Genomic DNA, 25984 nt, shown 5'->3' with positions numbered 1-25984 from the left:
ATTTGGTATGGGATTCGGGATTGCTCATTCTAAGTTTGGGAATCCCGAAAATCCCAAAAAAAATATATTATATTTAATTATATTTAGAATAATTGCAAGTTTGCAACCATTGGATTGTTTCAAAACAATCTGGGTCATCCATTCTTTGTTAAGGGTCTCTCCAGCCCTACCCACTCTCTGTCTCATTTCATTTTGACAACCTTTTTCTCAAACTCTCTTTGAGTCTCTCCTTCTCGAATTAGAACTTCAGCAGCCACCAACACACCCTCTCACAGTTTCACTCGAATTCTTCCGACAAATTTTCTCTACTCCAGCCACCACCACACCTCACGACCACACAGTTTCCGACCCTTCACCCTCCCTCCACCACACACAGTCACATAGCCAACCCTCTCTCTCACAATTCTCTGTCGCGATTTTCTCTCTGAGACTGTCACTGATTCTCTATATGTTTGTGGGGTTTCGAGTTAGGGTTAGGATTTCGATTTAGGGGTTCGAATTGGGGCTTTTGCAATGGGGTTTCGAATTAGGTTTGTGTGTGTGGGGTTTCGAATTAGGGTTAGGGTTTCGAAATGGGGCTTTGAATTAGGGCTTCTGCAATGGTGTATACGAAGTGAACGGCGGGTTTAGCGTTGGCGAAGCTCCGAGGAGGTATTTACCTTACTTATTTTTTTTTCAGTTTGCTTTTCTTTTTGTTGTGTACCCTTTCATTTTTTTTCCTTAGCTATTTGAATGGGAACCGAAAGCATGAGACGAATGGGAACCAAAAACAGCCAATGGCCCACTAAATTTGGCCATAATTCATCTGCTGCTGCTGGGGTAAAGGAGGAAGGAGATAGGTGGAGTCTGCTTTCTTTTCTCATCGAGAAGTATGATTTTTGTTTTGAACCACTTGATTTTGTTGAGTATTGAAGAAGTTATGAACGTTTAAAGTTTACCCAATTTCCGGCGAGTTTCCCAATTTTTCCGCGGACCAATCACCTTTCAGGATATGTTCCGACCATCTCTGGCAACCATTGGGCTTCCAAATAGGTATAATCTTGTTCTACACTTTTCTATCTTCATTTTAATATATTATGGGTCAAATTTGGTTAAGCAACGATTGAGTTACGAAAGTTTGAAAATTGCCCAAACTTCAAGCAAAAAATCCCAGTTTCCGGTATGAGCTTCGAGACCACTTAACAAAGTTTTTTAACGGAATGACCAAAATAATAGATGGTGGACAATCTCAGGAACCATTTCTATTGATTTTCAATCTCAGGAACTAAAGTTATGTGTTATGCAAATCTCAGGGACTATTTTGGCTAAAAAACCTTAAAATCCTCAATTTAGCTAATTTGAAAATGAAAAATAAATTAGGCTGAAAAGACAACTATAACCCTCTAAAAACTCTGAATTACAACAAAAAACCTTACGAATGGGGATAAATAAGTCAAAGAATGAGGATAAATGTTTGGATTAAAACTTAATTTTTGGCCCAAGGATGGAGTCGGCCCAAAAGGAGGCCTGGAGGAATAGAAGATCAAGGCCCGGCCGAAACTTGGGAAAGCAGGAAAGGGCATTTTCTGACTTGATACAATTCATAAGGGCCACTTGCCTACCTACCCAAGGACCAAGTGGTGTAGACTGATCAGACTGCACAGCCCATAAAGTACTTTATGGGGGCATTACATGTAATAAAACTGATGAGTCATCACCCTCAGACCGCATTCGGGCAAAGCTGTCGCTACAGAAGCCAAACCGAGTCGTCTATAAAAGGAGGAAGAGAAGACAGGAATAGAGACACTCAATCAAACAAACAAAAGCACAAACTCTGCTCAAAAAGCCAGATTTGCCTTTCAAAACAAAGCTGTAATCAGCCCAAGCCTTCATCCCCCGCGGGATAATCTTTTCTCCCAACCTCTGTAATAGCTCTGCTACCTTGTTCGAACTTGTTGTAGTATCGATTCACCTTTTGTATTCTCCTTTCCCCTCTCCCCCTCTAAGCTTTCAGACATTTGACAGAACTACAAAGATAGGGACCTGCAAGACGATCAACCTTAATTGATAAGATTTAATCTTGCCCGACCTGCTTTGCTCTGTCTTTGTCTTCTCTTTCTTTAAAGTCTAGCAATATGTTGTATATTTCCAGTTATATGCAAGTTGTTTCTAGCAAAATCACGATGACAAAGCTTTCTCAGTACTTGGATCCGATTTGAATATATCTTCAGTGTTTAAATCAGATCCAAGTCCTAAGCCCTCAGGCATGTAAATCTGATTAGTTTAAAAGTCCTTGGCCTTAAGGCATAAAAAAGAACTTTATGTGGACTTAACCCATCCACGACAATCCTTGATAAACGAGAAGTCCGAAGTTACTTGGGGCGCAAGTAATCGACCTACCTCTTGGTTTTATTTCTATTATATCATGATTATCATAGAACGCTTAAGTATGGAATGGATTCTGATAGGAAGCCTCAAGGCCTACACCTAAGGCCCCACAAAGGCACTTATTTGGATTCATTCTATTCTGCGGTTTAGATGGTTTGAGTATAAGAACGGACTCTAATGGGAAGCCTCAAGGCCTACACCTAAGGCCCCACAAAGGCACCTATTTGGGTTCGCTCTACCTCTCAGACTCGGATAATCAGAAATATAATAGTTATAAAACTCCGACAACCATAAAGACCAAATATAATATGCTCAAGTACTGGTTTAGTTTGACAGGAAGCCTCAAGGCCTACACCTAAGGCCCCACAAAGGCACATGTTATATCTAACACGGTTTCTCGGGCATATGCATATTCACAACTAAAACTTGACATCCATTCAACATCTGCCATGCTGAAGATGGCAGTGGCACGCCTGAGCACTAAAATGTTAACCTTGATTGTGAGCCTCAAGGCCTACACCTAAGGCCTCACAAAGGCACCTCTCAAAGTTAACGCTGTCCTTCTCTTTCAGCCTTGCCCGAAGAGTCTTGCCCGACGAGACTTGCCCGACAAAGCCCGACAGGAAAGCAGAAGCCCGACAGCAGCCCTCAACCGGCGCCGAACCTCCAGGGGAGCTGTGTGCTCGTTCGGCCAGGAAACATCCCCGACGGGAATTCCTGCCACGAACAATAAATATGTCAAAGAAAGCAAAAACGAAAAATAAGCAGCCTTTTCATCCCTGACCCCGACACACCCAGCCACCACCATTTCCTCGCACCAGAAGAACCTGCAGAGTGGTTGTAGTCTATAGGACGCTCTCATCGTCCAAATCTCAATTAAAAGTAAAAACTGGACCCAATTATGCAACCCTCCTTTTTCTTTTTTGGACGTTAAAACTTAAAAGCTTAAAATATCATTTTGAAAGAGGTAAGTGCATAGTTGTCTTTTCAGTTCAATTTGTTTGTCATTATTTCTTATGAGTAGGTTATAAGTTGATTGTGTATAATTATTTTTTTTATATAAATTATGTTTCGATTTTAATGAGATTTTTGTCACTTGGGATACGCTTAAAGTGTTTGATAAAATGCCTCAATGGAAACAAAGCTTAGGAATTGTTGAGACAGTATATTGGGATTGTATGTTCTACTTTGAGTTAAACTGAATGACTATGTACCATACAACTAGAAGTTGGGGTGGGTTTAAAAAATCAAAAACCGAAAAAAATCGAGTCGAACCAATTTTTTTAATATTTAATTATGTAATATATATTAATTGTATAAATCATATACAAATACTCAAAATCTAGAGGGCAGAAGGTTCGAACCTACCTCCAGGTTGAGAGTGTTTGCTTCAGCCAACTTGACAACAAGCTTTGTGTTGCTATAATTTTATTAGTAAAATATTTTGAGAATTGTTATTAGCACTCTAAAAATCTCATTTGACACTTCAAACTTTCTATAATTAGAAAGAAAAATACACTTGTGAGGAATTAGAATGAGATTTTTAGAGTGCTAATAACAATTCATAATATTTACACTAATTTTGGATCTTTAATCTCTACTAATTAATAACGGAAGTATTATTGGCACTCCAAAAATCTCATTCTACACTCCTAAAAAGTGTATTTTTCTTTTCCAATATAGAACTTTTGGAGTATAGAATGAGATTTTTGGAGTGCTAATAATAATTTCCATTAATAAAACACTCATTGTCAACCAAAATCCTATGAAATTACCAGTTTAACCTTTTAATTAAAATAGAATATGGATAAGAAATATAGAGCAGAAATGTAATTTCATACAACTAAATTTTGTTTTTTGTTTTTTAAAACCTCATATACATATAATCATAATATATCTCTATTAAGAAAAAAAAAAACTTTCCACTTCCACATTCTTTATTACTCCCTCCCTCTCTCCTATTTCAAAAACAAAAATAAAAAATTTTCCATCCACTTTTATGTGTGCCCATATACGAGTTCTTTATAAGATTTCTAAACACAGGAAAACTTTTAGTTGTGATGGGGGCACAGATGATACACCATATATTTTTATGAAAGTGGTGAAAAATTTTAATTTTTAAATCATTAACCTTTAACACACATAACTCATCATTTATATATGAAGTACCAGAACACTGCAAAATCTCTCCTAAACACAAAACCTCTTCCTCCAAATCAGACTCTCTCTCTCTCCCTCTTCTCCGGTTCTCCTCTCGAATTTCTTCAAGGACGGTATCGGCCTCGGCGGCATCTTCCACAGCGCCGTTCAGGTTCGTCCTCCTCCTCTCTCTGTGTCTTCCTCTTGTGTACTCGCGGTTGCAGGTATATGTATGTAATCTGAAAGTGGACGTGTAATTGGTAGTTGGAGTGCTGTGAATTTGGGGGAGATTTAGGGCTTTAATCTGAAAGTAGACATCTAATTGCTAGTTGAAGTTAATAATTTTCCTGATTGATTGTAAACCTTTGATTTGAGTTTGATCTGAATACTGAAAAAGTTTCAATTTTCGCTATGTTAGTTTGGATTTTCCGTATTTAAGTGCCGAGGGGTTGTTGAGTTTACCTTTATGATTTGCGTTTGCGGTTTATAATTTTCAGTAAACTGCTTTATGTTGCCTCAATAGATGTTTCAGATGCCTTTATGTTGAATTTTCGTTCTCAGTCAAGAAACTCTGATGATTCTTATATGGAGAATGACTAGAGTTTGCCTCAATAGATGTTTCAGATGCCTTTATGTTTAGGCAAAAAACCGAACCGTTTTGAACCGAACCCAGCCCTAACTAGAAGGAATGAAGTCAATGTGGAGCAAGTAGGCCAACATTTTGACAAGTTGATTGAACTCGAACACTACCGAATTGAATTTTGAGGTAGCGGGATTCGGAAAGGGAGATACTTGGAGATTTGTTATTGCATTTTTTAATTAGTTGCGAGTTATTTGGATTTGTTTCAAACTTTTATTTAGTGACCGTTTTCTTATTAGTAATGAGTAATGACAACGAGGGGTTGCTATTTTACGCCATGAACGTATATCAAAACACTGTGGTAAAGAATATTTGATAATCATGTGCCCGAAAAGAATATCTGAAAATCAAAATAATCATGTTTTGAAAAATAAAAATAAACTGTAGTCTTAGTCCGGCCTTGTGCCAAACTTCGGCATGATAATACTTAGTCCAGCTTAAATCAAGCCAAGCTAGCTTAGTCCCTGAAATAGTCCAGTACACGACAGAGGCTTTGGACCAAGGGGTAGAGGAAGACCTAGGAAGACTTGGAAAGAGACTCTAAGAAAAGACTTGGAGTACTTGGATCTAACGGAACACTTGGCACAAAACCGAGCGCTGTGGCGTTCTAGGATTCATACAGCTGACTCCACTTAGTGGGATAAGGCTTTGTTGTTGTTGTTGTGGGAGGAGCGACTTCAAATCTCAAGATTTAGCTGATATTTATAGCTAAACTCCTATATCTATATTTGAATGAAAGAAATAATAGATAAAAAAACATATGGATATCAAATATTTTGTACCTAAGTTATTTCAAGTACATGCTGCCTGAGTGTATAGTTTTTATTTTCAACAAATGTAGCCTAACGATCAGATTTTAATCCTTTTATTGTAAAATACATCCAAAAAATTAGGTTTTACAATGGAAGTATTGCAATCGATTGAACTATGCTTGCATTCTTGGAAGATGAAATTAGTTGAGACCTGATAACCCAATGCACTGTTATTAGATTGACTTTAATTTTCATTTCTATTTCAAATGGTGCAGGGCTCTACGCACAATATGCAGAGAAGAATAATATGGAAGCCTTGTCATTTTGCAAGAATTCGTTGCCTAGTTGATCAAAAGGCGTGTTTTACATCCGAGAGAGCCCTTACTTTAGGAGGAGAAACAGATGATCCTGTGTATGCTGATGTACCAAGACCTCCTAAAAAAATGTCAGAAAGGAAGCCTTACCCTACACCCATGAAGGTTTTGATTCGAAGAGCCAAGGAGGAGAAAGAAGCCCGGAAGGTTGAACCTTGCAGGATGCTTGAAGAATCACCTGATAATGGATTGTTGGTCCCTGAATTGGTTGAGGTAGCTCATCAAGTTTACCAAGCTCGAAAGTCCGTCCTGTTTGGCTTGTCAAAACTTTTTCAAGTTGTTCCTGTCCAACGGTGCAGGTATCCAGAGGTTGCCTTTTGTTTTTGTTTCCTTTTTTTCATTCCTTGAGTTTGTTTACAAGTTTATGTGTCAACTCTTATTTGCCAATTTCACCTTAGTGAACCAAATTTGTATGTTCCTATACATCGAGGTTCCTCTTTTGTCCAAATTGCTTAGGATCGTGGATTTAGACTCATATACACTGGGAATCTCCTTTCATCTGTTAGTTGGATTTTGATTTTTTAAGGGGTTGAACGGTTATTGAGGTTGACTTGTATTGATCATGCAGGCGGGATATCGTTGCCTAACGTTTAGATTCTCTTTCTGGCCTGTAATCTCAATATTTTATGTGTATTGCTTGGTGCTTTCAACTTGTAAAAGCAATTTCCTGTATGGATGGCAGGGCTTAGTGTGAAGCTAATTGAGGGAAGATAATTAGAGTCTATGGTAACACATGGAAACATTTTACTGAAAACTATAAGTCAATGGCTAACAAAAATATGCAGGCTCTGAATCTACTTCCTGTAGTTGGTTGATTAACCGTGCCATCCTGATCAGATATATAATATCCTTATGCTTGTTAGTTCGTCGTCTAATTTAAATAATTATTCTCAGGTTTTGCTCCGAAGTTCACATTGGACGTGTCAGTCATGAAATCCGAACTTGTACGGGCCCAAACAGTGGTTTTAGGAGTGGGACACATGTTTGGAGGAAGGGAGGAGTTCAACATGTGGTTTCCTTTCCTAAATGTTTCCATCTTTATGACCGTGTTGGAAAACCAAGAGTTGGGCATGATGAGAGGTTTGAAATCCCGCGAATCCCTGCCATTTTGGAGCTCTGTATACAGGCTGGTTTAGAGATTGACAAGTACCCAACAAAGAGAAGAACGAGACCTGTATATAGTATCGAAGGAAGAATTGTAGACTTTGAGTCGGTCAACAAAATGGATGATGTGGATAGGAACTCATATTCTGGGATTGTTGATCTCGTAGTACATTCTGATATTAAAACTGATGTTGAGGAATTGAGGAATTCAGATTCACAGAGTGATACTAACCTTGTGGATAAAGCATTACCGAGCGATAAAGTGGGGAAGTCTTTGAGCGAGTTAAGTATTATTACAATGGACTCATGGTTTGAGATGATATCGGGAGCAAAGAAGATCATGGAGAAATACAGTGTGAAGACTTGTGGATATTGTTTAGAGGTTCAGGTAGGTCCCAAGGGGCACAAAGTGAGGATGTGCAAGGCTTCAAAGCATCAATCTCGTAATGGTTTGCATGCTTGGCAAGAAGCAACAATAGACGACCTTGTGGGTCCGAATTATGTTTGGCATGTCCGTGACATAGATGGTCCTGCTCTGGATAACAACCTGAAGAGGTATTACGGGAAGGCTCCAGCTGTGGTGGAGCTATGCGTGCAGGCAGGTGCACCTGTGCCAAATGAATATAGGAGTATGATGAGATTAGATGTAGCTTCTCTAGAGCGTGACGAGGTTGATCTGGTGGCTTGAGATAATGTTCCTCTATGTAGATGAATCGGATGTAGTAAAAGAGATGTAAACCTCCATATTGTGACGCAACTGCTAGCAAGGGGAGGTCTCTCGCTAGAACTCCTGGTGTATTAGATTGAAGAAGTATCTACTTCCCTATTGTGGCTTATAAATGCGAGTGTTTTGTCTGCAGTATTAGTAGTCCACAAGGTTAGTAGTCCACAGGGCTAGTGTCTTCTCTGGATTCTGTTGCTCGAATTTGTCAAGTGAAAGAGAGCGAAAGGATGAGGTAAAGAAATATGACTTGTGGGCTGATCGTGCATGAAAAGGTTGTAGGTATGAAAAAAAAAGTCCACAGGGCTAAGAGATGTTATGCAAGGTCTTCTTTTATCGACACAAGTATTTCTTTGGGCAGATGAAGAAAGTTATGCTATATGAACTTCTGGCCCCCAAGATCTTCTCTGTCTTGTCTAAACGTGTGAAACATGATGATTGAAGACCCAATCTCTAGTCTGTGTATTGAGACAATGCTACATGTCAATTAGTATAGCCAATAAGAAGAAACATGCAACAATGTAAGCCTTGGCAATTACCGAAAGGGTTGGAAGACTTTTTAAGTGTTATGTTTTGGACTTACATTGTTGCTTGTTTCTTTTGACGTGAGCACCTAGATGCTGATGGCACGAGACTGTGCGGCCTTGTGGCCTTAATACCTGGAATTTCCGTCCGTGCAACGGTGCAATTCAAATGAGTTGTGCCCTTACATGTCTGTGGGTTGGGTTTGTGTATCAAACTAGTTGGTCTGGGTTTGTGTATCGAACTTCACCAGCAAAGACCCTTCGTCGATTTCGTCAGTTGGTGAGGCCCAAATTTTTTTAATTTTTTTTTTAACATGCGATATTATTTACAAGGGAAAGAGGGTGGGCTTAACTTTACAATAAGTTAGCAATGATGTGGTTCAAATTTGTCTTTAGCAAGAATCAAATCTAAGATCTCTCACTTATAAGTGAAAAGGGATATCACTAGATTGTAGTAGTAAGTGGCTGACAGTCCAAATTAAATATTAATAAAATAAAATAAATAGTGGAGATGGTGAGAGAGAGAGAGAGAGAGAGAGAGAGAGAGAGAGAGAGAGAGAGAGAGAATTAGAGGCGGCTAGGGGTGAGCGGAGGCTGTGGCTATGGAGGCAGGAGTAGATCTATTCATGGACCTTCGAGGATCACCCAACAGTCGGGCGATGGTGGAGGAGAGAAGACCACAATGGCTGTGCATATATTCTTCAAAAGAAGTTTTGAACAAAGAAGAAAGGTCTAATTTTAGCTGATAGGAGCAAAGCCCTGCTGTTTTTTGGACCTTGTTCGGTTGTTCCAACAAAGAAGAAAGACAAAATGACTTTCTTTCTCCATTTTTCTTGTGACGGACTCCCAACTGTCGGCGATGGTGGAGGAGAGGAGACCACAATAGCTGTGCATATATTCTTCAAGAGAAGTTTTGAACAAAGAAGAAATGTCTAATTTTAGCTAATAGGAGCAAAGCTCGGCTGTTTTTGGGACCTTGTTCCAACACAGAAGAAACGGAAAATGACTTTCTTTCTCCATTTTCCATGTGACCGACTCCCAATTTTTTGTTGTCTAATCAGGTTGTGCCACTTAGCATTTCAGTTAATAAACAATGATGCATTACCCAACTAGTATTTTTATTCCACATGTTTGACATCGTTATTTCTTTTAAAATCCATTATAATTCATACGACCTCTAAAATATTTTGTAAAATACTACAGACTTGTAATCACTTGAAATTTCATTTTATACTATCAACTTTACTAAAATACTAAAGCAAAAATTCTGATATCTCATTCCCTTGTTGGTGTTGGTTTCTTCTCTAAAATGGATGGAGAGTGATGACTGATGAGGAAGCCAACAAGAAGGAAGGAGGAAGGAGGATGTTTGCCACCGTCGACGCCACTCTCTCAGCCTCCCTCTACTCTCTTTCCGTCTTTACATGAATCATTACCAGAGCAACGCCAAGGAGTGGCAAGTAAACAGGAATTGCAGTAAACAGATAGCAAGGAGACTGCTGAATATATTCTTAAAAAGGTTCCAGTTATAAATCGTTTTTTCATGAATGTACCTCAGAAATCGTTAGTTAAGGAGATGATTTATCCATTGCTCTACGATGGCAGGAGACCCGTACCATGGTCTCAACATATCATCTGAACCAACTGGTGAGTGGTAAACACCGTCGAAGCTAATGTTGAGGGCACCCTCCAGATGGGCGGATGCTTCTGGTACAACCCCGTCTCCCCAAACATCTGCCTGCCCACATACCTGAAACCAAATGGTAGTCTCATTATCGGCATTCAGCCTGCAACTTTGATACTCGATCGGCTTACAAGAAATGTCAGAGGACATAACACCCAGAAACATAACTATCACAAGATATCAATGCAAACTGTATTCTGTATTTCAATTGATATTCGTAATTTTAATTTGATTGGAAGTGACTGTTTAAACTGCTGAGACAATGGGGAGTTTTACCTGCTTGTACCCTTGCCCGACAAAGCGCGCACGCAAGGTGGTTGTGGTTGTGGTTGATGTTGGAGTGCTCACAGTCGCATCATTTATGAGAGCAACATCTGATGAGGATTCTACACCCTCTATTGGGAGTGCAGAATCAATGGTTTCGTTTGAGTTGCCAAATAAACGAGCACCTTGAATATACCTGCATTATACATATACATGTCTCATATATATTTTGAGGATTTTTCATTCAAGCAACTACTATTGCATAGAAGGTCAAAATCGATAACAGTGACACAAACAGGTACGTGCCATTTCACACCTTTTAATTTGTCCCCAAAAAAAAAAGGTTATTTAAAGTAATTTCATTCAGATAATAACAGAAGCAATCTGAACTAGGACAAAATCAGAATCAAATTATGATTTTACCTCCCTGCGATACATACATATTTCAGTTCGGGAGTGTAAACAGCTTTCGAGCAATGCTTATTAACATAATCCAGGAGACCCCTCGTTTGATCAATGACCCCCGACACGCCTTTTGGTGGTGGCCTGAAACAACAGATAGGTCGTAGTTATGATGAAATTTGAAGTAATTAAGATTATACAGATGGAATAACAGAAGCACCTAAGGATGTCATCGCCAAATAAACCTTAGCTTTACATACGTAGTCATCAGCAAGAAATTATTAAGATAAGAGTTTGATAACATACTGGTGGGGGGTTCCAAGGGTCAATAATAACGAAATATCTGAAAACCCGAATTCTTCCATGTAAAGACGCGCAAGCCATCCTCCTGCTGAGTGTCCAACGAGGGATAAAGTCCCACCTGCAACGAAGTATGTCCAACGGTTTTAGAACTACAACAAATGAAACAAACAATTATACTAGTGTACTTGCTGGAGAACTCGAGTATGCAGTCTAATTAAGTAAAGGTCTTCTAGCATAGCTTAATGGTTGCTTCATGGGGCGGTACTGGATGCCTTCTGGCGTAGAAAAACTGGATATAAATTTCCATTTAAAGCATAAGCTAAGCTGCATTTCAAAAGCTCCTAAAGCATGAGAATTCTGAAATCAAGCAACGCCATTTAAGATCTAGCAGAACGGTAAGAGGTTGACAGAGATGAAATCAATTATCTTTTAGTATCATCTAATAAGATAGGACAAGGCAGCATGTAACAAATGATTTGATGCAGACCCTCATCTCAACAACCCTCAAGGAAACGTTAGTTTTAGGTTTAGCGAGATTCACGGTGAATACAAGTATTCTGGATTCAAAAGAAGTAAACAGGAAGACGTACATAATAACATGTATTGCATAGCAGTAAGACAGAGTTGAGCAAGACCTTGTGACAGCTCCTTGGCCTCTTGTACTGCCTCGTCCACCCTCTTTAAATACCTGCCAACGCAACCTCAGTCGTTGTTAGTTCGAATTCAATCCAGTAATCTAACCTATTATATATTTATAATGTGAGTCAAATTCCGAAGGTTTACTCATAAAGAAACAGACATTAACAATTACTGGAGAGTGAGTCGACATACCAGTCGAGTACAGGCCGAGGACTGAGAGTTCCTCGCCAGTAATTGGGGTCAACCAAGCCGGCGGCATTCCTCAGCCAATCAATTCTTGACACCTTAGCAACCACTGTGCTCACTCCATACCCTCTCAGAGTCTGCTCCAACTTCTGGTAGTCAGCTGAATTGTTCCCCAAACCCTGAAACCAGACAACCACAAAACAGGAATTAAGCTTTGTACAAAATGCCATAATCCAAAGTGCGTGCATAAAATCTTAGTGCAAATTTGGAGATATTGGTTAGATCATTTGGTTATGGCAGTGCGGCTGGCATGGAGTTCGGATCCGGCTCCCTGTAAATTAAAATAGTTTAAAATATCGCTGCCTTGTCAAAAAGGAAATATTATTGCAGATTTTTATAGTAAGTGAAAACTCCAGATGAGGAAAAGAGAGCAATTATGAACTTAACTGGAAGAAGAACAGCAGGTCGGTATGACGAAGACGACGACGATGATGTGTCCTGCGAGAATGCAGAGGTGGAGAAGGCCAGTGGCTTTAAAGGGGATAAAAGCATAGCCATTCCCATAGCCAGACCAGAACAAAGGGAAAGGGGATGTTGGGGTTGGCATTTTGTAGTTGTAGCAAAAATGGAGGGACACATTCCACTGGCTTTCTTTGCAAGTTCGACGGTTGAGGTTAGGTTCAAGGACACGTGGCCTATTGCAATCCTCTATCTCCAATAGGCTTCTTTATTCTTTAAATACTTTGGAACTTTAACGAAAAGCACCCGATACTGTTCACTTTAACGAAAAACCACATTTTTACACTAAAAAGTCAATCCTGGGATTGCTCTCGCGCGAACTCGCTTAAAGTCAATACTAGGGAACTCACACGAGAACTTCCCAGTGAGTCACCTATCATGGGATTGCTCTCGCGCGAACTCGCTTAACTTCAGAGTTCCGATGGAACCCGAAGCCAGTGAGCTCCCAAAAGGCCTTGTGCTAGATAGAGGTGAGAATATACATATAAAGCTTACAGGATCCACTCCCCTGGACGATGTGGGATGTTATAATTCGGGTTTGGTAGTAATGTTTTTGTAATATAAATTTTAAGATGATGACAGTGATAGTGATAATGATGATGGTAGCGAGAGGTGGTGGTCATGGTGGAGGGGTTGATGGTGGTGGTAGGTAGTAACAAAAGTACATGATCAACAACTTTCCTTTCAAGTTTATTTTTAAGATGAAAAATTCTTATTATCAATCCTATTGTTTTATGCGATATGTTATTTTACGTGATATATACAAATACATTTAAGACATTTCACATATTACGTTCTGCGTGGTGACGTTGTTTTTCCTATTTCAACAAAAATGATTTGTAACTTAACTTTCATGGGCGAATTTTCCAAAACAAAAGGATGATGTGTCTTTTTTAATCCGTGTTCTTGTAGTAGCCGAGCTGTGGGTGCTCAACTGTAGATATGCTCTTGTTGCACAATTTAGCCCCATTTAGCCTCATGAAGTGTAGGAGGAGAAATTTTTATGCACCGAGTGTTACAATAAGAGTATATCCAATGCACGCAAACTAGTTTAAGGAAATGTATTTTCTCACTTGAGATGACAAAATTTAATTTCTAACGAAATATATCTAGCCTAGGCTAAAATAGCCAGGGCTTTTCAAGGGGCCAATTTGGCCTTGCTTCTTCAAGGGACCAGTTTAGCCCCGAGTCGTAAATGGTCAACTTAGAAAGAAATTGATAGTCAGTGAAAGCTAGTCATCAAACACTTTTTAGCCTCAACGTCTCAAGAAACAAAATTTTGAAAGGCTCAAATTTCATAAATAATGACATTTTGAGAGGATTAAAGCTTTTAACCTAACGTTGCCCTTTCAACTTGACTTTAAGTGGAGGACATGGTTAGTATGTCCCAGTTTAAGAAATTTTTCTATGAACATTCACTGATATTATAACACGTGAAGTACCCGACTTGCAAGACCATCTCTAACCGAGGGCTGACCAGAGGGCTCGTTTTAGCCCTCTGGCCCTCCAAGATATTAATAATTTAATGAACAATACATGACCATATTTGCCTCCATCTCCAACTGAGGGCCAAAGGGCCATATGGCCAAACATAATTTATTATTTAAAAACTACAACTTATATTCAAATCCAACAGCTAAGTGACGTCAGCTAGCCGTTGGATTTGAATTTTTTTGGGCTATAAATAGGGTGGATATTGGGTTATAATTCACACAACTTTGAATTCAATCTATTTTAATGCAATCTCTTTCAATTCAATATCTTTCAATAGACAACTTGAATGGGATGGCTCTGTTGGTGGTCGCCAAAAGAAGAATGGAGTAGGCGTTTAAGTTTTATGTTGTTAAATGTTTTTAAAAATGTTGTTTAAGTTTCATGTTGTTAAATGTTTTTTTATGTTGTATAATAATTTGTATGTTGGTTAATGTTATTTAATGTTGTTTCATATTGTTTAATGTTGTTTCATGTTACTTAATTTAATTTAATGTTGTATAATGGCTTAGGAAGTTATAGGAAAAAAATAATTTAAAAAAAATATGAAACAAATTTTGTGAAATAGAAGTTATAGGAAAAAATGGAATTTAAAAAAAATATGAAACAAATTTTGGAAAATAAAAGTTATAGGAAAAAAAAATAGAATTTAAGAAAAAATATGAAAAATAGAAGTTATAGGAAAAATTTTGTAAATAAAAAAAAATTGTTAAAAAAAAAAAATCAAATGCAACGGCATCAGCTAGCCGTTGCATTTGAATTTTAGCTTAAGCATTCTTGTTGGTTATAACCGACATGATTAATGTTTTTTCTGGCCAGCCTTCCAGCCCTTTGGCCCTTTCAGATTCCGTGGGGCCACCACTACAAAAGAGGCTATCACTGGCGGTGTAAAAACCGACAATAAAACCCAATTACTGTTGGATTTTTGGTAAAAATCTGACATAAAGTCGTGCAATGTCGGATAGGTGAAGCGACACCATTGCTACCGTTACCAAAAGGGTATTGACGTTGGTTAGTCGCTTTAATCCGCCACCAAGAAGCAAAGTAATATAAAATAAAAAAGAATAACAGCGTCGCTTGACATCCAACATTACGTCGGTTAGAAGCGACGTTAAGTTCTGACATGATGACGGTTCTAAGCGACATCAACCAACAATTAAAGAATTAAAATATCAAACCTATTGTCGGTCTTAAACGACATCACGTAACAGTTAAACAAATAAAATACTCAAACTACTGTCAGTTTTAACCGACATTATATAAAATATGGATACATAAAATAATTATTATGTTGTCGTTCATAAGCGACACCAAATATATTAATAATAAAAAATATATTTTTCCATTTTTAATTAATAATAATTAAAAAAATTATATAAAAATAAATCCCACCATATGTCAATGAAAAAGCAAACAATTTTAAGCAAACTTCATATTAAAAATAAAACTTCTACCAACTATATATTAAATTTAAAATTAACTACAATTCCTAAAAATGTACAACCCATAAAAATTCTTCCCGAACTCTTGCAAAAGATTTTGAACTGGTTGTATGGTTCATAGTTTTCAACTACCGATTATGCTTATTTTTTTAGGCAATCTCCTGAAAAATAAAAGAATTTATTAGACAAATTTCAAGGTATAATAAAATAAATCATGAAACGTTTACCTTTGTTTTTTCTTTATTCCAGTATGCCACCATCAGAATATTTCTGTAATCTCTAACCTCTGCCGCTACATGTTTTGAAAACGCACTAGAATTATTACTAATGCATTTTCCAGGCGAATCAAACGAACAAGGATGTTCTTTTCAATTCGGAATTGAGGGTCCGCATCTCCGTTGAGTTGATCCTTATAAATACATAAAAAACAATTAAAAACCAAGAAACAAAAATAAATTTTCAATTTAAGCATAAAACTAGTTAAAATAAAAAATAGAAACTATAATTAATAATCATAATAATTTAAAAATGAACCACCTTCGAGCTCTTCCTCTTCGAATTGGAGTTCCTTAGAATGTTGATCTTCAAAATGGTGATCCATAGAAAATCGGGAAGGAGAAGAGGAAAAACAGAAAAGGAGAAAGAAAGGGACGCACGTATGAAATGGGGAAGGAGAAGAAGAAAGACTGAAATTGGGGGAGAAATGAAAGCACAGATGAAATGGGAAAGAGAGGGGTTTAAATATGGGTACTGAGTTGGCGTCGGTTTAAACTGACATTAATTGACTGACGTCGGATTAAATGTACATGGCGTCGGTTTTAACCGACATCAACCTGACACACTTTACTGCTATTCACGTCGAGTTAAATGAACCAATCAACTTTTTGGTACTCTTTATTGAAAATACGGCGTCGATTTAAATTAATGTTGGTGTCGGTCTTAATCGACACCAACTTCTGACACACTTTTTGAAATTTATGTAGCGTCGGTTTAATGAAACTTGTGTCGAATTAAAAGATAATAACGTCGGTTAAAACCAACACTAAGTTTGAGAATACATTTCGAGCGGGAAATTTCCCACCTAATATTTCAACATATCCATCCATTTCCCGCCTAATGTTTATCCATCCATTTCAAATTATCTCATATAACATTTTAAGATTTTAATAAATAAAATTTAACTTAAATAAAATACGTAATAAAAAACATAAATATAATTTTATTATAAAATATCATCACATACTAATTGAAACATAGTCTAATTAATATTTAAAATATATAAAATAATTAATATCGATTTTAAATTGAAGATCGAATTCATTCATAAATATAATTTTATTATAAAATATCGATTTTGTGGTATCCACTAGTGTAAATATTTTAAATTGAAGATTGAATTCATTCATTGTATTCATATAGGGTCAAGGAGTGTAGATATCAAAAGTCATCAAAATCAGAGTTAAAATAACCATTAAATTGTGAGTTAAAATAACCATTAAATTGTGATTTTTCGTTTATAACCGTTGAAAAGTTTTGTCCCGTTACTTGATCTTTGAATGTTTGTTTTTTTTGATTTTTGGGGTATACGATCTCGAAGCATATACAAACAAGTTAGACAGTTGGATTGTTGAAATTAGTTTTGTAGGATGTGTATCCCATCAAAATCATAGATTCACTAACACTTAGAGTTTATTTATACTTTCATTAAGTATAACATAAGATTTTGTGGTATCCACTAGTGTAAATATTTTAAATTGAAGATCAAATTCATTCATTGTATTCATATAGGGTCAAGGAGTGTAGCTATAAAAAATAATCAAAATCGGAGTTAAAATAACCGTTAAATCGTGATTTTTCGTTTTATAACCGTCAAAAAGTTTTGTCCCGTTACTTGATCTCTGAATGTTTTTTTTCTTTCAATTTTTTGTGTATACGATCTCGAAGTATATATAAACATGTTTGACGGTTGGATTGTTGAAACTAGTTTTGTAGAATGCGTATCCCATCAAAATCATAGATTCACTAACACTTAGAGTTTATTTATACTTTCATTAAGTATAACATAAGATTTTGTGGTATCCACTAGTGTAAATATTTTAAATTGAAGATCGAATTCATTCATTGTATTCATATAGGGTCAAGGAGTGTAGCTGTAAAAAATAATCAAAATCGGAGTTAAAATAACCGTTAAATCGTGATTTTTCGTTTATAACTTTCGAAATTTTTTTTCCCGTTACTTGATCTCTGAATATTTATTTTTTGTGATTTTTGGCGTATGTGATCTCGAAGCATATACAAACAAGTTTGACGGTTGGATCATTGAAATTAGTTTCGTAGGATGCTTATCCCATCAAAACGATATATTCACTAACACGTTTATTTATACTTTCGTTAAGTATAACATAAGATTTTGTGGTATCCACTTGTGTAAATATTTTAAATTGAAGATCGAAATCTTATGTCATGATGATCGATGAATAAAATTTATCTCATATAACATTTTAAGATTTCAATTAAAATATTGACAGAAGTGGATACCACAAAATCTTATGTCATGATGATCGATGAAAATTGAGGATTTTGTAAAAGGAATAACATGCAAGCTTTGAGTTCCATTGGCAAAGTTTAAACTTTTGAGAAAGGCTTCACAACCTTGAAAACAAAAACTCTTTCATTTTGCATATCCTTGCACATTTAACATTTTGTAATAGAGTAGTAGTGTATAGATGTTTGTTTATTAGGCTCTTATTTTCAAGTATAGATGTAGTACTTAAACGACAAATGTGTTTTAATGGTTTGAAGTAATATTTTTGTGGCAATGTGTGGTATATGCAAATTTAAGAATTTTTTTTTTTCTTAACGGGTCATAACGGGTCACCTGTTAAGGATCCGTTAAGATAATGGGTGAGAAACGACACGACCCGTTAAGATAACAGGTGTTACACGAAAACGATAGACACGACTCGTTTACCAGGCCTAGTTGTGTGCCATCTCATAAACTCATCCTTAAGAAAGATGCAAGAGAGGAAGAAGAAAACACAGGGGATAGTATATAAAGACCATTAATATGTCGCTTACAATCGACACCGGGTTTCAAAATATTAAAAAAAAAAAAATTCTATGTCGCTGAGAACTCATGCAGGCTTTAAAATATTTAAAGATAATAATTAGTGTCAGCTAGAAGCGACACTATTTTTTTTAAAGCAACACCATTATTTAAAAATTATTAAAATGTATGTCGGTTAAAAGCGACATTAAATGTTTACGTCGGTTAAAAGCGACATAGACAGTTTATGACACTTACAAGCGATAATAAATCTGACGTCATATTTAGTAGGTGTCGCAAATGTCTTGTCCTCCACTATATTATATTAAAGCGACATCACCCAGTGACACAATAAGTCCATTTTGTAGTAGTGGGCCCTCTCAGATTCTATGAGCCCTCTGGCCTAGCTTTCGGTTGGAGACGGTTTTCAGGCTATTTTTGGCCCTCTGGCCCTCTAGACCATTCAGTTAGAGATGGCCTAAACATCTTTACTGGCCATGACCCAAATCTTGGGGTAGTAAAATTCGAAACAATGGTCATATAATGTTCAAATGTGGAGGCCATTCGCGGATGCCACTGTCTTCAACTCTTCAACATGCTGTGTCTGAAGATCTCAGCCAAACCCTCCTATCTCCTGCACTCTATTACCACCGTCTCCTTTTCCTCCTCCACCTCCACCTCCACCTCCACCCCAACCCCCACCGTCGATTTCCTCCACTCCTACACCGTGACCATTCCAATCCAACGCTGGCCCTGATGGCTCTACCCAAAACTCCTCATCTCCCTTATCGCTCACCAACCTAACCTCGACCTCGCCCTCAAAATCTTCTTCCACGCCTCCAAATTCCACCCCGGATTCTCACACAATTACCATACCTACCACGCCATCCTTAACTGCCTCTCCCGTTCCCACTCTTTCCACCCCATGATCGACCCCCTCCTCTCCGACCTCAAAAACTCACAAATCCAATGCTCTAAAGACATTTTCATCACCCTAATTTGCAATTTTGGCGTCTTGGGTCGCCCCATACTCGCCTTCAAAGCCTTTCTCGACGTGCTAAATTTTGGAGTTCAACGTTCTGCGAAGGCCCTGAATGCATTGTTGAACTATTTGGTTCAGAACAATGAGTTTAGTTTGTTCACTCTGTGTTAAAAAATTGTGGGCAGAGATTTGAGGTTAGGCCCAATTTGTCCACTTGTAATATACTGATCAAAACGCTCTGCAAAAAGAATGATGTGGAGACTGCGCTTAAGGTGCTTGACGAAATGCCTGCGATGGGGTTTGTCCCGAATATGGTGACTTATACCACGATTATCGGCTGGTATGTTTCGCGGGGTGATATGGTTGGCGCCAGGAGGGTTTTTGGGTAGATTTTGGATAGAGGGTGGTATTCGGATACGACTACTTATACAGGTTTGATGGATGGGTTTGTTAAGCAAGGGAAGTTGGTTGATGCCGTTAAGGTCATGGATGATATGGAGGAAAATAAGGTTGGAGCAAATGAGGTTACTTATGGGGTAATGGTTGAAGCTTACTGTAAGAGAAGTCTTGTGAAGCGGTTATTTTGCTCAGTGATATGATTGCGAAAGGGTATATACCAAGCTTGGCGATTTGCTGTAAGGTGATTGATGTTTTGTGTCGAGAAGGGAAGGTGGATGATGGTCATGAATTGTGGAAGAAGCTTTTAAAGAAAAATTGCACACTAGATAATCCAATCTCAAGCAAGCTCATACACTAGTTTTGTGAGAAGGGAAAAGTCTGGGAAGCTAAGAAACTGTTTGATCAGCTTGGCACATATTTGATTCTAACCGTCATGACTTACAACATGCTTATTGCGGGAATGTGTGAAGTGGGGGAGTTATGTGAGGAAAGGGAGGTTGTGGAATGACATGGTGGAGAAAGGGTGTGCTCCGAATTCTTTTACGTATAGTATGTTGATCAAAGGATTTTGTAAGATTGGAAAACCAGATGAGGGTATTAAGATTTTAGAAGAGATGATGGATAAAGGCTGCTTGCCTAACAAGTCTACATATAATATGTTGATTGAGGGGCTCTGTGACTTAGGAGCAGAAGCTGAAGTCGCAGAAGTTGTTTCAATGGAAATGTCAAGTGGAGGCACAAACATTGCTTCTTGGGATCTTTACGTTACTAGGTTTGTTAGCGATTTGGATACTAGGGAAAGTCTTATGGACAAGATGCTAGTGGAGAACGTTCAACATATACTCTCATTGGAGGAGGAGGAGCCTAAACATTGTAAGAACTGAACTCGGATGCACAAACCATAATCTCGTGCGCCAGAAGCATTTCGTTGCTTGGGGGGAAGTTGAATCCTCTTGTGCATAGAAAGATGAAAGCTTTATGGATGAGGTTCGTGTTCAAGCCCAGAAATAAAAGCCCAATCTCAAAGAGTTGGGTTATGCAAAAAAAAAAAATGAAAATAAGACTAGTGTTGTAGGCCTATTTGATTGAACCAATCTAAGGGATTACAGAGAGGGGGCCGTCGGTATTGAGGGAGAAGAGAAAGTGATTTAATTGTGAGGTGTGTTTGTATTACCCTATTATGCCTTTATTTATAGTAGTAGGATAGGCAAAAACCTTACCCCTTTAGGATTACAACTCTTAATAGGTAATCAACTCCTAATAGGAATATAAGATAGATTCCTATATCTACTAGGATTTACACAATCACATTCCTATTCTAAATATGATTGCAACACTCCCCCTTGAGTGTGTAAATACTCAACAAACAATTGCATCAGATCTTTAGCAGATAAGGTAGAATAGTTGATGCAGTCATTGGCACAATGAGTGAATGCGAGTCTCAAATGTAAAGAAAGTATTCATTGGTAGTAAAACTCACAAAACCTCACTATGGTACAACCCAAGGCATGAGGAAAAACCCATAGGCTAAGGATAAAAGTGAGAAATATGCATAATGTCTAAAACAAACGCCAGACATGACGAAAGTAGTGAACTCAACAGAGTATGATCATCCCAGGATGGGTGCCTCATCAAAAGCTTGTTAGGTAGAAAAAACCCAGTGGGAAAAATGCTCCTAATCATAGGAAAAATAGTACATTAAGATCAAGTAGTATGCTTTAGGATACTCCCCCTGAGTTAGACATAACTTTTAAATAAGAGAACTACAAGCGATTCAACTTAGATAATTTACACATACCGATTCCTTGAACGAGCTTCTGAATAGTAGAATTGGGCAATGACTTGGTGAAGAGAATGGCCAGGTTCTCTTGGGAACAAATTTGCTTAACTTCAATGTTTTGATGCTATTGCTGCTGGTGTGAGTAAAAGAATATTCGCGATATGTACTTGGTATTGTCTCCCTTGATGTATCCCTTTTTTAACTGCTCAATAAATGCTTTATTGTCTTCAAAGATCGTCGTAGGAAGGTCAACGATGGATGTAAGACCATTAGTGCTTCTAATATGTTCTATAACTGCTTTCAGCCAAAAGCATTCACGCGATGCTTCATGCAGGGCGAGAATCTCAGTATGGTTCGAAGAAGTCACAACTAGCATTTGCTTGGTAGACCTTAAAGATATAGCAGTGTCTTTAACGGTAAAGACATAGCCTGTTTGAGAACATGCCCTATATGGGTAGACAGATATCTAGCATCTGCGTAACTAACAACGTGAGAATCAATCCGAGAACCATATGAGGCTGCAACACTCGAAGATTCATGTGTATAGAACAAGCCCAAATCCGTTGTACCCTTGAGGTAGCTGAAAATATCTTTAACACCATTCTAGTACCTGTGTGTGGGGCGCATTGTTGTATCTTGCCAAAAAATTAATAGTGAAGGAGATGTTGGGTCTAGTGCGTTGAGCCAAGTACACTAAAGCCCCAACTGCACTTAGATATGGACCTTTGGGTTCCAAAATCTCATCCTTATCCTCATTTGGACAGAAGGGATCTCGTTTAACATCTAAAGTATGAAAGGTCATATGAGTACTTGAAAGCTTCGCTTTATCCTCATTAAAACGACACAACACCTTTTGGGTGTATTTCGATTGATGTACTAGGATTTCATCTGAACAATGCTCGATCTTCAAGTAGAGGTAGTATTGAGTTTCCCCAAGATCCTTCATCTCAAATTCCAATTTCAAATGCGTAGAAATTTCTTCAAGCTTTGCAGGAGTTCCGATGAGGTTCATGTCATCGACATAAATTGCAACGATTGCAAATTCGGAATGTGACTTCTTTATGAACATGCATGGGAATAATTCGTTGTTCATAACCCTGACTTGTTAAATATTCACTCAAACGGTTATTCCGCATCCGCCTGGATTGTTTCAATCCGTAGAGTGACCTTCTCAACCTAATTGAGAGAGTGTTCCGTGGTCTAGAACTATTTGAACTAGTCAATGTAAGTCTTCCTGGAACGTTCATGTATATTTCCGTATCTAGATCCCCATAGAGATACGCGGTTACCACGTCCATAAGCTGCGTATTCAGTTTTTTAGAAACTACCAAACTGATAAGGTAGCGGAACGTTATAACGTCCATTATAGGGGAATACGTCTCATCGTAATCAATCCTAGGGAGCTAAGAGAAGCCTTGTGCTACGAGGCGTGCTTTGTATTGCACAATTTCATTCATCTCATTACGCTTCCTTACGAAATTCCATTTGTAGCCAACGGGTTTCATGCGTGGTGGTGTAAGAACAATAGGTCCAAACACTTTATGTTTCGTGAGTGAATCGAGTTCGACCTGGATTGTTTATTTCCAGTTTGACCAATCTGTTCTATGTTGGCATTCATCAATGGAACGTGGTTCAATGACATCGCTAAGCATGATGTCAGTAGCTACTGTGTACGCAAATACATCGTCGACGATCATCTCATTCTGATTCCAAACCTCATCCAATATTGCGTATGGACCGAAATCTCACGATTCTCTAGAGGCTGGGTTGTCTCGTCTAAGACATCATTTTAATCTAGAATAACCTCATGCGTTGGAATGGATGAGTAAGCGATGGTCGATTCAAACTAGGGTCACTAGTTGGTGCTGTTTTCCTATTTCGGGGTTGTGAATCCTTTGAACCAAGGGGTTTGCCATGCTTCAGGGTTAGAGCAAATGATTGGCTAACTGCTAATATACGTGCCGCGTGGAAGGTGGGGCCTCCTTATCTTCGAGGAAGGTCTGGCCTTCCCAGACTGGTTATTGATGTACGCGGGGTACATCTATCCTTGCATGTGTGTTTGTAGCGGGTATATGTGATCTTGTCACCTTAGCTAGATCATTAAAAGCATCTGGCATGCTCTGTGTAATGCTCTGAAGAACTATAATTTGTCTCAGCTCAGTTTTAAATTGGATAGTGCAGGAATCTAAATGAGACGTAGTGGGAGCATACCATGACAATTTATGGCATTATTCAGGAATGTTAGCATGCTTATCTCCCCATAACGACATGAAGATTGTCTCATCAAAGTGATATCCGCAAAATGTGCGGCAAAGGGATCTTCTGTCAATGGTTCTAAATAGCGAACAATTAATGGCGAATTATAACTGACATAGATTCCTATTTTTCTCTGAGGACCCATTTTGGTACATAGTGGTGGTGCTATTGGCACATAAATGGCGCATCCAAACACCTGTAAATGTGAGATGTCAGGCTTGTATCCAGTAACCAACTGTAACGGTGAATGTGGTTGGGTAGGGGTGGGCCTCAGGCTGACCAACATAGTTGTGTGCAATATTGCATAACCCAGGCGGATATCAGCAATTGGGTTCTCATAACCAAATTCTGAGCTATCAATTGAAGGCACTTTAAGAAAGCTTCTGCTAGGCCATTTTGGGTGTGAACATAGGGTACATGATGTTCCACATCAATCCCTACTGACATGCAACAATCGTTAAAAGTCTGTGACGTAAACTCTTTAGCGTTATCCAATCGAATTAGCTTAATCGGATAATCAGGGTGTGAGCCCTTAGCTTAATAATTTGTGCTAGGAGTTTAGCAAATGCAGCATTGCGTGTGGACAACAAGCAAACATGTGACCATCATGTCGATGTATAAACTAACACCATAAAATATCTAAATGGTCTGCATGTTGGTTGGATAGGTCCACAAATGTCCCTTTGAATCATCTGAAGAAACTTACGGGGGGAGGTCGTGCATGATCTTTGTAATTGAGAATTAAGTATTTAACTTCCCTAAAGAAAAAGCTTTGCATGGAGGGAATGCAACATATGGAGGTAACCGATGCCCATGTGATGATTTGAGGATACGGTGCATCATATACATCTGGGATGTTCCAAACTGTCCTGGAACTTAAGCATAGGGCCGACCATATAATGGGCTTCTATGCCTCAAATGGTTGTGATGTACAACCTACTCGGGAGACGTTCCAATAATATGTTTCTGGCCATATTTGTACAAAGTGATACAAAGAAATTCAGAACCATTATCTTCAGTGGTTTCAATATTATATTGATTATCACGAATATCTCTAAAACTCAACAACGTTCTTTTGGAACGTGGAGAATAGAGTGCCTCCTTAATGGTTAAGATTATACCATTGGACAACATGATACGAGCCTTTTCGTATCCTTCAATTAGGTTGGATGGGCCTGAGAAAGTTGTCAGAATAGCTTTCTTGGGTATAAAGTTAGTAAAATAATGTCGCTCACACAAGATGGTGTGCGTGGTAGTACAATCAACAAAACAACTAACTTCCCCACTTGACATACTTAGAAATAAATTGATTGAATTGGTCACATGCATAAATATAATTCCATTCATTCAATTAAGCAATTCAAGAAATAATATCCATCAAATAACAATCCATATTTCAAAAAAAAACCAAAACCAAACAAATTATTCCAAATACTTAGAAAAATTGTTCAAAATTAAACCATAAACCTAGGAAAATAGAGGAGATAGGCCGCTACTCCTAGTGGTTTCAACCACTAGGCATAAACACCCTAAAACATGTCTAATTTATTCGTCCATAGGTGCTGAAGCCTCTTGAAAATCCGATATCTCTATAGATGTAGTAGCATATTCCGGATGATCCACATGTGCAAAGTTAGACTCACGACCTGCATGATACTTGGCAATAGCCTCAGGGATAGCTCGGCATACGCGTGACCAATGATAATTTGATCCACAATGGTATCACATGTCCATTTTACTGGAAGTTGACTGAACGAGAGCTTTTTCCTTGTTCTTGAAGTTTGAGGCCTTAGGGGTAAGTGGTGGATGATGTTGGGTCACATTTCCTCCCTTGGGGTCGGTGCTCTGTTGATCTTGGGCACGTGGTTGGGCTTGATGCCCATTTCCATGGCCACGATGATTCTTGCGTCGTTTGTGGTTGCTAGAATTGGTCGCAGCACTTTAGGTGCGACGTTGGAGCTAGTCGGTTG

The 25984-nt window shown here is 38.2% G+C and overlaps 3 protein-coding genes and 1 pseudogene across 7 annotated transcripts; 2 read left to right on the top strand and 2 right to left on the bottom strand.

Annotated features, from left to right (window-relative positions):
- Nucleotides 1–4538: 4538 nt before the first annotated feature.
- Nucleotides 4539–8666, top strand: LOC103438902 (APO protein 3, mitochondrial). Of its 3 annotated transcripts, none has more exons than XM_008377441.4 (3): nucleotides 4539–4678; nucleotides 6174–6571; nucleotides 7167–8666. In XM_008377441.4, exons 2-3 carry the CDS (start codon nucleotides 6189–6191, stop codon nucleotides 8062–8064), a joined length of 1281 nt encoding a protein of 426 aa, XP_008375663.3. In that variant the 5' UTR covers nucleotides 4539–4678; nucleotides 6174–6188; the 3' UTR covers nucleotides 8065–8666. The 3 variants fall into 3 exon arrangements, with proteins under 3 accessions (XP_008375663.3, XP_070680679.1, XP_028961299.2); XM_070824578.1 differs by having other exon boundaries at nucleotides 4587–4730; XM_029105466.2 differs by lacking the exon at nucleotides 4539–4678 and adding an exon at nucleotides 5072–5272.
- Nucleotides 8667–9722: 1056 nt separating this feature from the next.
- Nucleotides 9723–12819, bottom strand: LOC103438903 (uncharacterized). Of its 3 annotated transcripts, none has more exons than XM_008377442.4 (7): nucleotides 12547–12819; nucleotides 12106–12278; nucleotides 11910–11962; nucleotides 11278–11392; nucleotides 10993–11115; nucleotides 10582–10765; nucleotides 9723–10371 (listed from the first exon to the last, which is right to left on the bottom strand). In XM_008377442.4, the coding sequence occupies exons 1-7, from the start codon at nucleotides 12736–12738 to the stop codon at nucleotides 10186–10188; spliced, it is 1026 nt and encodes a 341-aa protein (XP_008375664.3). In that variant the 5' UTR covers nucleotides 12739–12819; the 3' UTR covers nucleotides 9723–10185. The 3 variants fall into 3 exon arrangements, with proteins under 3 accessions (XP_008375664.3, XP_028961301.2, XP_028961300.2); XM_029105468.2 differs by having other exon boundaries at nucleotides 12106–12430; nucleotides 12547–12731; XM_029105467.2 differs by having other exon boundaries at nucleotides 11865–11962; nucleotides 12106–12430; nucleotides 12547–12699.
- A 6294-nt stretch (nucleotides 12820–19113) lies between these two features.
- LOC103438901 (pentatricopeptide repeat-containing protein At5g16420, mitochondrial-like) lies at nucleotides 19114–21453 on the top strand (annotated as a pseudogene).
- Nucleotides 21454–21882: 429 nt separating this feature from the next.
- On the bottom strand, nucleotides 21883–22827 carry LOC139197658 (uncharacterized). The gene is made up of 2 exons (XM_070825602.1): nucleotides 22482–22827; nucleotides 21883–22187 (listed from the first exon to the last, which is right to left on the bottom strand). Exons 1-2 carry the CDS (start codon nucleotides 22825–22827, stop codon nucleotides 21883–21885), a joined length of 651 nt encoding a protein of 216 aa, XP_070681703.1.
- Nucleotides 22828–25984: the final 3157 nt, after the last annotated feature.

The sequence above is a fragment of the Malus domestica genome, chromosome 07, assembly GCF_042453785.1.
Source record: "Malus domestica chromosome 07, GDT2T_hap1".
Taxonomy (NCBI): domain Eukaryota; kingdom Viridiplantae; phylum Streptophyta; class Magnoliopsida; order Rosales; family Rosaceae; genus Malus; species Malus domestica.
Note: the sequence above shows the minus strand (reverse complement) of the source record. Positions and strands in the feature narration are given on the sequence as shown.

Coding starts and splice junctions, on each gene's coding strand:
- LOC103438902 (XM_008377441.4), top strand. CDS start 6,189: ATGCAGAGAAGAATAATATGGAAGCCTTGTCATTTTGCAAGAATTCGT. Junction 6,572..7,166: donor GTTCCTGTCCAACGGTGCAG/GTATCCAGAGGT, acceptor AATTATTCTCAG/GTTTTGCTCCGAAGTTCACA.
- LOC103438903 (XM_008377442.4), bottom strand. CDS start 12,738: ATGTGTCCCTCCATTTTTGCTACAACTACAAAATGCCAACCCCAACAT. Junction 12,279..12,546: donor GACCTGCTGTTCTTCTTCCA/GTTAAGTTCATA, acceptor GTCTGGTTTCAG/GGTTTGGGGAACAATTCAGC. Junction 10,766..10,992: donor TATGTATGTATCGCAGGGAG/GTAAAATCATAA, acceptor TGTATAATGCAG/GTATATTCAAGGTGCTCGTT.
- LOC139197658 (XM_070825602.1), bottom strand. CDS start 22,827: ATGTTCATAAAGAAGTCACATTCCGAATTTGCAATCGTTGCAATTTAT. Junction 22,188..22,481: donor TGAGATTTTGGAACCCAAAG/GTCCATATCTAA, acceptor GTTCTCAAACAG/GCTATGTCTTTACCGTTAAA.